At 30.9% G+C, this 13995-nt stretch overlaps 1 protein-coding gene across 1 annotated transcript; it reads left to right on the top strand.

The window, feature by feature from the left end:
• Positions 1 to 2012: 2012 nt before the first annotated feature.
• On the top strand, positions 2013 to 4570 carry LOC133204668 (cysteine and tyrosine-rich protein 1-like). Its single transcript, XM_061340415.1, has 4 exons — positions 2013 to 2073; positions 2578 to 2647; positions 3067 to 3224; positions 3718 to 4570. Exons 1-4 carry the CDS (start codon positions 2013 to 2015, stop codon positions 3927 to 3929), a joined length of 501 nt encoding a protein of 166 aa, XP_061196399.1. The 3' UTR covers positions 3930 to 4570.
• Positions 4571 to 13995: the final 9425 nt, after the last annotated feature.

Genomic DNA, 13995 nt, shown 5'->3' on the forward strand with positions numbered 1-13995 from the left:
TCAAAAGTATGTCAAAATCCAAGGTCAAAGGGTCAAAGTTGTTGTTATCCAAAGAAAGGTCTTGTCACAAGGATTACACATGTGCAGTATGAAAGCCCTAGAACCAAAAGTTATGGCCAAGGTTAAGGTTGGGTAAAATTTTGTAAAACTTGGTCAAACTCCAAGGTCAAGGTCAAATATGATGGTACCCAAAGAAAGGTCTTGTCACAAGGAATACACATGTGAAATATGAAAGTCATAGCTCCAACCAATCAAAAGTTAAGGGCAATGTTAAAGTTTTTGCGGTCAAACAGACAGACGGACGGACGGACAGGGAAAACCTACAATGTATATACCCCCGAATCTTCGTTACGGGGGCATAAAAAGCAGAGCTGTAGGTGGCCCAAATGAAAACCTTTTATTCATTTATTTTATTATTTTTTGAATTTCAGTGCAATCAAATACTTTTTCTGTAAAAAGCATGAAAATGAATTACATGTACTGTGCCTTTTTTTTTCTTTTTTTTTTCTTTTTTTACCTTTTTCAGATATGCTTTTGATATTTTATTCCTATCTGACAACGTACAATTAAATTATTCTGTTTCTGAAGCTTTATTTTTATTTTATTTTATTCATTTATTTTTTTTTTATATTTAACTTGAAAGAGAATCTTTTGAGACTATTTTTGTTCAGATTACAAGATTATAAACTGCAAGTTGTCAGTTACACAAGTGTTTTCTTAGAATTCTAAATGACCGGTCCATGAAGTGGCGTCACAGTAGCCAAGGGCCTGAAACCGCTCGAATCAGAAAATCGCTCAGATGTGAATTGGGGTTTTTACCCGCTATCTCCGTTATTTATGCATCGATTTTGATGCGGTTTTTTTTTTTCCCTCGCCGTAATCTTTAACATGTAAAAGAATTGCAATCCATTTCCTTTAAGGTATTACTTGAAATTTATCGTAATACAGATTTTCATTTGTTAAGACATTTAAAAAATGCTGATTTTCCAAATCAATACCATATATTTGAATTCTCAACATAGAAAAATAAAGAAGTAAAAAATAAATAAATAAAATTAAATAAAATTGAAAAAATTAAATAATTTGAAAATAATAATTACAAGAGGAATTGATAATTAATCGTTGATTTTTTTTTAAATACATGTAGAAATAAATTTATATATACTTTTTATTTATTACTTTTCGTATCAGGTACAATATACCACTCCCATCCGACCCCCACTCGACAATGAAAAAAAAATCTTAAACTTCAAGGACAGACTTGCATTATTTAAAGATATTATGCACATTTCTTTTGTATGAGCCGTTTTGTCTAAATTTATATAAAAAAAAATAAAATGAATAAATAAATAATAATAAGAATAAAACAAACAAACAAACAGAAACCACGAGACGTATTTTGTTCCAAATATAATCTAATTACATTGTACAACTCCAGAAAAAGCCCGAGATGACTATGATCTTAATTTTTTTTTCAGTAGAAAAAAGAAAAGAAATCCGTTCATTCTGACAAACATGAAACTAAGCTTATAAAACGTTTGCATACAATGTCCAAGTAGAATTACAAGTAGAATTTCACATATAAGAAATGCAATTCATTTCCAGAGGAAGAACAGTTATGGTTTATCATTTTTTAACAGAGGAATTTGTTAAGATCCTTATTATGATGAATATGCAAGATTATACATATACATGTATATTAAAGATTGTCCAAAGGAATAAATGTAAAATAGAGTTTAAATTATATATTAAGTCCATTTCACTTGACATTTCTTGAAATTTTTAATCACTAATGAAAGCTTAGACAAATTGCATCAAAAGGAAAAAAAAAATACTCGTACATATAATTATATATTGTTTGCTTTATTAAGGTAGAATTGTTACTTAAATGTTGTATTATTAAGAGATCATGGAGATCTAAAAATACCCTCCACCCATTCTGTTTAAATACCCTCCATGGTCTGTTACCCATTGATTTATTTTCCGTCAACTTGTTTTTCAACATAAACAAGATGGCGTTCACTGAGTTACTGTCTACACTTCCTTGTGTTATACTTTTTGATCTGCTACAAGGTAAGCTAATTGTTAAGTACATTGTTTCCATGATTATGCCCCCTGATTAAAGTGCATCTCTTATCTGAAACAAATGCATTTAGTCGTAAATTTTTAACTTTTTGTATAGAATAAAGACATATTGTGAAATGCATTTCTTAAGGATAGAAGTTTCAAGCACATAAGATTGATCTATTTTTAACCCTTGCTTGAAAGAGTTGATATTATACGTAAAAGAAGAATTATATTTGATGTTCTTTTCATAATTTTTTATATCTATCATATGTAAAATAAAATATAGAAGTAAATTAAAAACAACTGAGGTATTTCTTTATAGTTTGCAAGAATATTTGGAATAAATAGAGCGTAAACATTTTTTTGTTGTTGTAATATTTGAATAAACTAAAAAGAGACAACTTTCATTAAAGTGCTTTTTTCTGTATTAAAAGGTAAAGATATCGTGGTTTTTAGGATCCAAATGTTTGTACACTTACAATAACCATGCCTATTTCTATTCTGTTATAGGAAGTGAGGGAGCATACAGATATTACTATAGGTACTATTCCTACTACTACTACGACTATGCCTATTTATCGTGAGTAGAGTTTTCTCATTTCATTTTTAAGAAATATATGAGCGATTCATTTTCATTTCATTTCTCTAAAACGTCTCAACTATATTAAATCGTTTAAGACTTTTGAATCATTATTTGTTGAAAAAATACTAATTACATAATATTCATATAACAATTCACTGATATAGCTAAAATATATTTCAAACAAGATTTACTAAATCGTTAAAGACTTTTAAATGAATTGTTTATTTTGTAAAATACTAATTTCATATTTATTTATCAAGAAAAAATCAATGAAATATTTCTTGTGTGTTAAGTGTATTAAATTATGAATTAACAGTTCTGTTTCTTTCCTATACACTGTTATCAGAATCTGTATATATGTATAAGCTTTGTGTACTAAGTAACATGACTTGTAAATTTACATGTACACATTCTAGGGGTGGAGTCATTGCTGGTATCGTCAGCGGCATCGTCTTTTTCATCGTGTTTATCATCGTAATAGTGGTCTGCTGCTGTCGTGCAGCACAACAGAGGACAAGAATGCCGGGTGTCATCTACAGCAATGGAATGAACCAACAAACAGTGATAACGACAGGTATGTTCACTTAACTTATTGGATTTGAGGGGAAAACACCATTGTAACTTGAATATGTTAGGCTGTCGATACAAAGAAAGAAATAAAATCCCTAATAATAGAGTTATCTATTGATTCTTTTTTCTTCCTAAACTTATTGATCAATATTTGTCTTTTCTTCGAATGTACTCCTTTAGAACTTTTGGTGTTATTAAAAGAAATGCGGAGCTAAAGAATAGAAAGCATGCTCAAAAGATCAATTAAACAATAAAAATTGAGCAGAATAAATATAGACCCTTGAAAACATTCGGAGGTATTGAATTCATTTCAACAATGTTGTTTACACTCTACACATTCATCCACTTCTAGTAAATACTACAAGCATAAGCTACTTTAACAAGTCTTTTAACTAAGATGCACTTTAAATACTTTTAGTCTATTTAATTGATATATTTTTTTTCTAACAATGTGAATTTATATAATAAATTAAATGAATATCTAACTTTTTCACCAGCAAACAGTGCCCCTGGATTATACCCCACTCAGCCCTACCCTGTCGCTGGTCAATATAATATGGGAATGCAGTACGGGACCCCAGGACAGCAGTTTGGAGTTCCTGGTCAGCAGACTTTTTACCCTCCACAAGGACAGCAATATACAGATCCTGCACCATCATACGAATCCGTCACGGAACAGAAAACTACCGCTCCGCCTTATCCAACTTAAGAATCCAGGCGTTTTTTCCGAATATATTTTTCCTTGATTTTTGCCAAAAATGATGGACAAAACAACTTTTTAATTATCTTTTAAAACATATGGAGTAATTCCCGGTTGTTTTTTATGTCTTACATAATCCTGACTCAGACTAGGTCAAATTACTTCTGAAAATCTTTTATTTTGGTTCAAAAGACGTTTTGACAAATTTGAAAGTAAAGGGGTATACTAGATTCAATGATAAAAAATTCCTACATGAAGTATATACAGAATATAACTGGAAAATATATGAGGAAAACATCGTTTAATTAATGTCCATATTTTACTTAAATTGCATTATCATGTATTGAACATAACTTATCATCGAACGAATATCGGTATGCTAGTATACATACTATAAATTTTGATTACATGTATGTCAATTATGGAGAAAGGTATTCAGAACAAAGATTGATTTATGATATGTTACATAACTGCTGATGATATTTATTTTTATCAGAAACTTTCATTTTACTGTTGAAGTTGCTTTCTGTGAATATTATTGTGTTTTAAATTCTTTCTTGGCTTACCATAAAAAATATTTTGAATACCTGAAAGTCCTACCTATTGTTGTATTCATCATTTGTTTATAAATAAATCACACTATTAAGAAATTTTACTTTAAACAATATTTTATTGACGAAATTGACAATGGTAAAAATACACTAGTAATAAATACAAAAGAATTGGGAAACAGGCCATAAGGCTTATATTAATCCCTCTTTTTGCAAATTCAACAAGTGAGAGAACATGTACGTGGATGAAACCTAAAATAATACACTCATAAGGAAAACTTTCATACATTTATATTGTAAACAGTTTACTGGAATTGAAGTCGCTGAAAAATCCCCAAAAATTCCAATTTTTACATAACAAAATAAAATTTACCTCACTCATTCATGCCACATCACTAATGAAAATTTGAACTGAAAAAAAGAGACCGAATAATGTCTCGTGGTAAAAAAATCAAGTGATTTGTTTTAAAATCTTTTGCTTTCTATCAGAAAGTTTTGGACAACAAGAAAAATATTTTGGTTTTCCCTTTCTGACAGATTTTGTGAACCATAAAGTAATATATCAACAGTTATGTGATGAGGTATTGAAAGAATAGTTCTATTTCGTACTCTTGTAAAATTGTTACAATGGAAGAAAAAATGTTCGATACTTTCAATCTCGCCACATGAACATAGTGGAAAAATACACAGATTTCTACGAAACATATGTAAATTCAAAGAACTGCATTCCAGTCTGAGTTTCGTATGTAAAATCTGACCAAGCCTACTCCCAACAAAGAAATAATTGGGTATTCTAGATAAATTAGAATTTAAGTATGATTTAAGACTTGAAATGGATGGATTATTTTGAATCACCAAAGGTATTTTATTCCAAATACGTATTGCACTGGGAAAGAAGGAATTATAGTATAGTTGGGTTCTAGTTTGGATTTCTTGTAGTGAGTTTTCTTGTCTAGCGTTGTAACTATGTCTATGATTACCATACTCGGAGACAATATATTTACTAAGTAATCAGGGGACTTTTTATGATATATTTTATGGAATTGAATTAAATGATGATTTTCTCTTCTTTCTGATAGGGTTACCCATCCCGTCTCTTTGTATAACAAGTATCTAGCTGCCATTCTATTCCCTCCCGTAACTATTCTAGCAGCTTCAAGTTGAACACCTTCAAGTTTATCTACTAAATAGTTTGGTATATTATCCCAAACGATATCGGCGTATTCAAGTATAGGTCTCACAAACGAAAAATAGATATTTTGTAACGTTTTCCTGTCCAGTATAAATTTAACTCTACATGTACGCATCATGGTTAGGCGACTATAAGCTTTACCCATAATTTCTTCCACGTGTAATTTCCAGGATAAATTTCTAGCAAATATAACTCCCGAATGCCTATGTGCATCGACTTCTTTTAAATGAACATTGTTAAATACAAGCGATGGATGAAATTTTTTTTCTCTCTAGATATTGTTAAACATTCAGTTTTGGAAGGGTTGAAGGCTACGAGCCAGGTGTTTGACCACTCATTGATTTTTGCAAGGTCGCTATTAATCAGATTAGATGAATTATATGCGTTTTCAACAATAACATAAAGCGATGTATCATCCGCAAAAAGTTTTAATATACATTCTATATCTACTACCAGGTCATTTATATAAATAAGAGATAGCAGTGGACCAAGAATGCTCCCCTGGGGAACACCAGCTTTAATATATTCTAGTTCCGATTTCGCTCCATTTATTACAACACGTTGCTTCCTTCTGTAGAAATAGTTTTCAAACCATTTGAGCAATTTTCCGGAGATGCCTATTTTTTCTAACTTATATAGAAGGCCCCTATGCCACACTTTATCAAAAGCTTTACTAATATCAAAGAATACGACTCTAACCTCCTTCCCTTGATCAACAGCTTTATAAAAATCACTTGTAATACTCAACAATTAGTTGACCGTAGAGTCATTAGGTCTGAAACCAGATTGCTTTGGTGTTAAAATATCATTTGTATGAATGAATTTTATAAATATTTAAAAACACATCGCTCCATACATTTCCCTAGGACACTAAGTAAAGATATAGGTCTATAATTGCTAACGACATTCTTTGCGCCATTTTTATACACGGGGGTTACATTTGCAATTTTCCACTGATCTGGAACTATTGACTGTTGCAAAGGTAAATTAAATAGCTTACTTAAAGGTTCTGCAAGTTCTGTCGCAGCTTGTTTAAGCAAGGTAGGGTTTATTTCATCCGGCCCAGCGGCTTTATTCGAATTTAAAAGTTGTAAAACGTCCAAAACATCTTCAACGGAAATAATAATATTATTTAACACATTCTTATTTTCATCGGGGAGTGGTGGTAGTTCCCTTCCTGTGTCGTCGACTATAGATTGTGAACAAAAATAAGAATTAAACAAATCAGCTTTACCTTTGATTTCACTCACTGGTAAATTGTTATCGTTTTTATCATTGGCGGATAAGAGCTTCTAGTTGTATTTGAAAATTCGGTAACTCTTTTTAATGTTACCCACCACTGCTTAGGAGATAATGTACCTTATCTAAGTTGATCACTTAGTTTTATGAAATAATATTGCCTAGCATTTCTTGTTTTATTCACGCAAATATTTCTCATTTTTCTAAACCTAGTCTAGTCGTCAGAAGATTTTGTTCGTTTAGCAATTTTGTGTAAACGTTTACGTTTCCTAATAAATAACCTGAGTTCGTTGTGCATCCATGGTGGATCGTTTGGACGAGAAATAATAGTTTTATTCGGTATATTTTCAGTGGAGGTTTCAATTATTGCGTCTGTAACATTATGACAAGCTCATTCAACATCATTACACATCAAATTGTCCCAGTTTTTATTACTTAGATTTATTTGGTAATCATGAAAATCGGTATTTGAAAAAGACCAAATTCTACGCTTTAAAGTTCTTGCATATGATTTAGGAAAGAACAAGGTTCACTTAGGGCCTTTTTTGGCCCTGTGAATTTCTGAAAAACTGAAACTGCTAAGTTTTAGTTGACAATGCATTAAATTTCAATTAGGGGCAAGGATCAGCTATTTGTAAATAATAACGGCCGTCACAGTGAAAAAAATTGTGTCAATATTTTTACACTTTTTCTAGTTAAAAGCATCTATATTTATACCTTCCTTCATGAATTCATAAAGAAAAGATAGTTGCGTTTTTATTTTTTAAGAAAACTGCATCCAAATATAGTTGATCAAAAAGTGACGGGCGTTATGTTGACACAGATAATGCGAATTTTGAGGGTATTTTCGCCCTTCTCGGAACGTTAAAAAAAACACCACATGCATGAATCAGACCATGCTTTCACTTGGAATGAATTAGACAGCTTTTTATGACATATCTGTAAAATAAATAAGGCACAAATAATCGTGACGGAGGTGACGTCAAATTCTCCTGCTATAGCATTTTCATCGTTCTTACTTTCTGCAAAGAAATCGTGTTTTCGGTGTTTTTTTCACTACATGAGGAAATAAAACTAGTTTTTCATTTTAAAAAAGCAGAATAAGGTACATTACTTCTTCCTTTAACTATTTTTTTATCCTGCATAATAAACGGATGTTATATTAGACTTTTTGACAAAAATGGATTTTACAAATTGACAAACTAAAGTTTGCTAGTTACGGAGGTTACATTGACGATGATTTTTAAAGCTTTTCGTAAGTTTTCTTCAGAATACACATGATTTCATACATGCAATGAAGTTAAATACCTCCATCCAAACATTCTGTTAATACTAATTAAAACTATTGAAAGTATTTTCATGAATTTTAAGCACTGTGATGGATGTTACATTATAACATCCGTTACGGTATTTTTCATGTTAGTTACATTTTAACTCCCTACAGTTTTGTAATTTTTATTTAGGAATTTTATTACTTGTTCTTCATCAACCAGTTAACATACAACTGAAGTTTACTGATAAAATTTTATCTTAAATAACATAATAAGAAAAAAAATTGGTATCAGCACAGATTGACAATGGTCAAATCATAACAGGCAATCAGCCAAGAAAATCAATAAGGAGCTGGTAGCATGGTATCTGAAAATAAAATAAATGAGTTTTTATAACCAAAACAGCAAAAAATATGTCCTTAAAATTTCTATGTTACATAATCGAATCACTGTGCTTCTGAAGTTAAGGTTTGACATTGTTTTCTGTCAAACTGTCAAATCCGTATATTTTATGTTAGTCAAAATATAACTGCCGAACTCTATGATCGTAATAATTATAAAAAAATGCTTAAACTTTTGTGTCAAACAATAACAATTATAGATTTCAACACATTGGAGAACATGGTTTGTCCACTTTATCAAGAAATATTATATAAATCTTATTTAGTTATTAGCGTGACGCCTGTTATCTACTAAGAAATATTGACCGACAGTACAAACTCACCCACTTTGCCTCCTTTTTGCATCACGGTCGCTTTTGGTGACGTATACTGCATTTATGTGGTAAAACTAATAGAAAAAAACGAACTGATTCTATATTCCGCATTTGCAAGCCATTTTACGCCCTAGATTACGGACGTTACGAATTTGACCGACACCTGTGTACCTTTGATAAATTTGCGATAATTTAATATTTGAATCCTTTACACAGACGTTATGGAAAAGCACCTGTTGGGTATACTTTTAAGTTAAACCTAACATAAAATACTCGTATATTTTCTTTACACATGTTACAGTTACATATATTTCAATGTTTAAAGTCAACCCATCATGCTGACCGACACTCATAACGTCCGTTATACAATTTCAAGGCTATTTTTCTCGGGCTAATGATAAACAATTGTAATTATTTTTTATCTATAATTGTAAAGTAAACATCTATTTTTCAGAATATAGTTATAAAAAAAAAAGTATTATTAAAGTTATTTTTTAAAAATTGCATTTTTGACACATAGGTTGGAAAATCTCTTATAAGCATGCGCAAAAGTTGGACAATTTTACACAAATTTGGTAATATTAATTTTATTTCTTAAAATAAAAAGATTAAATTGTTTATTCTTTCCTTTTTATATTACAGAAGTATAAATACAACTTTTTGAATTGCAAAAAAAAAATATATTCTTCTTAATTTCAATTTCAAAAGTGACGGCCGTTATTATTAACAAATAGCTGATCCTTGCCCTTAGACATTTGGCGATTGCGAATCTACCAAAAATGACGTAATTTTCTGGCTAGTCAATGCATTATGACGTCATGAAATGCGTCATTTTCTTCATATCCTGAACAATTCTACAAAAACAGTCAATTTTTAAAGCTATTTTTCGATATTTAATATAGAGCGCAATCTCTGATCTAAAATATGAAATTATTTACTGATAGAATCGTTTCCGAGGATTACAAAACATGATTTATTTTTTAGATCAGAGGGTGCGCTCATATTATTTTTCTTCTCTGAAAGTACTTAAATATACCTGTTTTCCTTAAAATTCAAGAACATTGCAATTCCATAAAGCTTGTTTTCCAAGACCTGGACTTTAAGGAGAAAAATTTTAATAGGAAATGATAGCACTAAGTCTCTACTTTATCTTGATATTTAAAATGGAATATAAGGTGTTAGTCAATAAATTGGTATATCTACAGGGCCATTTTATGCATAAAGTGAGCCTAGCTCTTTGTGTACACAAAATATTGGTTAATGATACCTAATATTACTCGGTAATATATTATCACAAACTCCCGAGAACTCGAATACATCTAAATCATTAACTATTAAGAGGTCTAATAGAGTTTCAGAATTTTCAGTAAAATGTGTACATTCGGTAATAAGTTGCGACATGCATAGGTCTTTTATTATATCAAGTACCTTGGAATTGATCGTATTATATATGTTGTCATTAAAATCTCCCGTAATAACTATATTTTTAATTCCAGTATCCTTCGCTTTTTCTATGGAATAAGCGATGTAATCCCACTTACTAGTCTCTTAATTTGGGGGGCGATAGAAAGTTCCTATTAAGAATTTCCTTTGGTATATATGACATTCAACCCAAATACATTCAATTTCCTCAAGCTCTAAATCAAATCGTCTTTTACTCGGAATGTTATCTTTCAGGTACAATGTATATCATATTACCACCATAATTATTTCCTTTTCTATCTCGTCAAAAAGGTTCTTGAAAACTGTTCAACAGTATACTTTGAGTATCAATGCTGTTATCTTACCAAGTTTCGATAAAAGTCAATACATCGAATCCCCCAAGCTCAGCTTGAATGATATTCTAATTTATGCTTAAAACTTTGTACATTAAGATGTACTATAGAAACTGAGTTTTCCAGAAGAAGTTCGAGAGAATCTGTAGAATTTTCAAAAGATACATCTGATGTAGAATTGGATGATTCAAACGGACCAGGGTTTTCTTCAATATCACCACATAATAATAATAAATCTATAATACAGTATAAAAGTTTATCTAGTAGAAATAGTGGATACTCAAGAAAAACTGTTAACCTGTGGATTGAAACGCTACATTTATGTAGAAAGGGGTTTTCGTAAAATTGGTGTGTCCCAGTATTAGACTTAATTATCAACTCTTTGTCACCTAATATTGAATGAGTGAGCATTACAAACATTACTACAGGTAATGCCTTGATTCCGTGATATATCAATAAATTCACCATAAATATTGTTAGTACATCCAAAGAATGCTTAAATTGCAGTTTCTTGGAAAAATCATAGTATGATCCTATCCTGATCCTATGTATAATATTACTAACAGGCATTTATGTGATAGGTATATATAATAACTACACAAACATATAGAACAATCTATAATGAGGATCAGACATGTGATAGGAAAGATTGCGACATTACACCCAAAATTTGTAGGTCTTCAGACACTTATTACTTTCAATTCCAGGTTTCAAAGGAGATATACACATATATGAAAATTGTGCATATGAATTCAACAAAAACAATAACGTATTTACAAACTGAAGGAACATTTGTTGAATGTTCGAAAAATGGTTTTAGAAAAACCACGTGATAGGAATGTTGTCTAAATTTAGATAAACAATTTAGATCCTTAAAACAGATAAGGGTCTCATAAGTTATCTATAACGGATATAAGAAAGACACTGATAATTGTTTGTATATTATAATGAGACTATGACTAAGGTGAGTCAGTTAGAATAATCAACAATATATTTTGTTTTTATATAACTTTGCTGGTCAATTTAGGCACTCAAGAGTGATACCTAGATGAGAAAGCAATTTTTCCATATCTGCTGAACAGGTGATCATGTGTTTGTGTTCATTGTGATCAACAATAAAAATTTTGCCATCCCACACAGAAGTAGATTTGGCTTTACCTTTTTTTACAATCTGTCGGGCTTGGTATGCAAGTTTATTTCTTGTTTTTGTCAGATCCTGGTTAACTGCCACTTTTTCCATAACGCTGATTTTCCTAAGCTTCTTACTGGATTTTAGGATTCTGTGTCTAAGATCATAGTTATTAATTCTGGCAATGATATGACTTGGTTTATCTGCTGACTTGCGGCCAACTCGATGTGATACGGCAATGTCCTCCTTCTTGATATTAAGAAATTTTGATAGAGAAAGCAGTTGTGATTGCTGATCCTTTCTCTATACATGTAGAAACTGAGGAGGTTAAAGCATCGTAATTGTCCATGCTAATGAAGCCACCATTATTATTAACAAAAATCGAAAGTTCCATGAAATAGAATTGCAAAATCTTCCTCTATTTATTACACTTTTGAAATGCATGTTAACGTCTCTCTCGAGAATTTTTCTCTAAGTCATGCAAACAAATACGAATCGTATGTATCATTTTTTAAATTTATATTTCTGTACTATTTCAATTGCATGACATATCTATATACTTATATATATATATATATATATATATATATAATCCTGATTTCTGGGTTAGGGGACCAATGCCATGAAATCTGGCTTAAGTAGACAAAATTTATCTTTTTCCCCTATGCTTTGAAATAAAAACCAAATGCATTTTTGTTGGTACTTGGGCTTATTAATTACCATTTTAACGCTAAATTTTACAGAAAACTTGTAGGTAAAAATATACAAAAAAATTGGTCTCCCTAATATTTTGTAACCCTTTCACGTGAGTTAAGGTGACCAGTGTATATTTTCGTAAGTACTAAATCTGGCTTAGGTGGACATTTTTTTTTCTTACAGTTGTAAGGTTATAGTGAACTAAAATTTAACAGAGAATAGTTAAATGATTCAATTTAAGAATAATATACCGTGGCAGCACAAAATACTTGAAATCTTGCAAGGCACGATAAACAGGAACGCCAGTTACAATATGTACAGCTTCTTGCTGAAGTTTATCAGGCCTTTCAGAGCAGCTGCGGAGATGCTGTTCCATGCTTCTAATGCATATTCCAAAAGTGGTATCGGTCTTACATGTATAAACGTAATACTAGAATACATTTAAGCTAAGAAGTCACGATACGTAACCCTTTTAATTTACGAAAAACTGCAATTTCTTTGGAAGCCTTTTGTATAATACTGTCAGTGTGGTTTTTCCACTCCCCAGGGTTTGAGAATGTAAGTCTAAGATGATAGTGACCAAGAGAAGGATCGATTTGCTGATTATTCAACACTAAGTGCAATTATATATTTATCTTCATTGCTGAAAAATATTAATAATTTTAGCTTGGTAATTGGGATTAAATTTCACAAGTCGTTTTTAGCCATTCTTCATTTATAAGTCGTGATTGCTCAGCCTTTCTAAGTTCTGCACGTTTTGAAAGGTGTTTGACACGAACATGCATCATATGACAATGTCCTAGTCATACTGCTGAAGAGCGCTTTGAATTTTATATAATCATGACTATATAATAAAATTTGAAGTCCTTTATTAAATCACTGCCAAATTTAAATAAAGCATTCATGAACTTGTATTCGTTCTTTGATACATTGATAATTTTTGATATTTTTTAAAGATCTTTGAGAAATAAAATTTCAGACACATCCTTGAATGTCATGATCTACTACATGTAGTATACGATTTAAAATACGATATTTTTTGTTAATAATTAACATTAAGTATACAAGTTGTTGAACGATAGAAAAGAGTATGATACCAAATATCGATTAGATATTTAGCCTAAACTACATGTACACTAAGTTTCCGTAGAAGTATTAACTTTGCGTTAAAACAATAAATATTATGTCTTCTATTTCTAAACAAAAGATAAATGACATAATTTTTATTTTGCAAGAAAATGAATGATATACATGTATTTGGTAAAACTCAGAAACTTCTGGGCCCTCACCAGCAGGCATGTAGTATGGGCGGGGGGGGGGGGGGGAGGGTTCCCTGCCTATTCTTTTCCAAACCTAACTTTTGACTATTGAAAATGTTCACTGAAAGGGTGGTTGCCCCCATCCACTTTTTGTTGTAGCATAGTTAAACCATGCTAATTTGATAATATTTTTAATATAGTTTTTTGTGAAAACTGGAAATTAACCCCCACCCCATCCCCGTCGTCCT

Source organism: Saccostrea echinata, unplaced genomic scaffold (genome assembly GCF_033153115.1).
Source record: "Saccostrea echinata isolate AGI-Se365-2 ecotype Australia unplaced genomic scaffold, CSIRO_AGI_Sech_v1 ptg000054l, whole genome shotgun sequence".
Lineage (NCBI taxonomy): Eukaryota > Metazoa > Mollusca > Bivalvia > Ostreida > Ostreidae > Saccostrea > Saccostrea echinata.

Excerpts from the sequence above, each read along its gene's own strand:
- LOC133204668 (XM_061340415.1), top strand. The coding sequence starts at position 2,013 with ATGGCGTTCACTGAGTTACTGTCTACACTTCCTTGTGTTATACTTTTT. Across the intron at positions 2,074-2,577 it reads ACTTTTTGATCTGCTACAAG|GAAGTGAGGGAGCATACAGA; the intron begins GTAAGCTAATTG and ends ATTCTGTTATAG. Across the intron at positions 3,225-3,717 it reads ACAAACAGTGATAACGACAG|CAAACAGTGCCCCTGGATTA; the intron begins GTATGTTCACTT and ends CTTTTTCACCAG.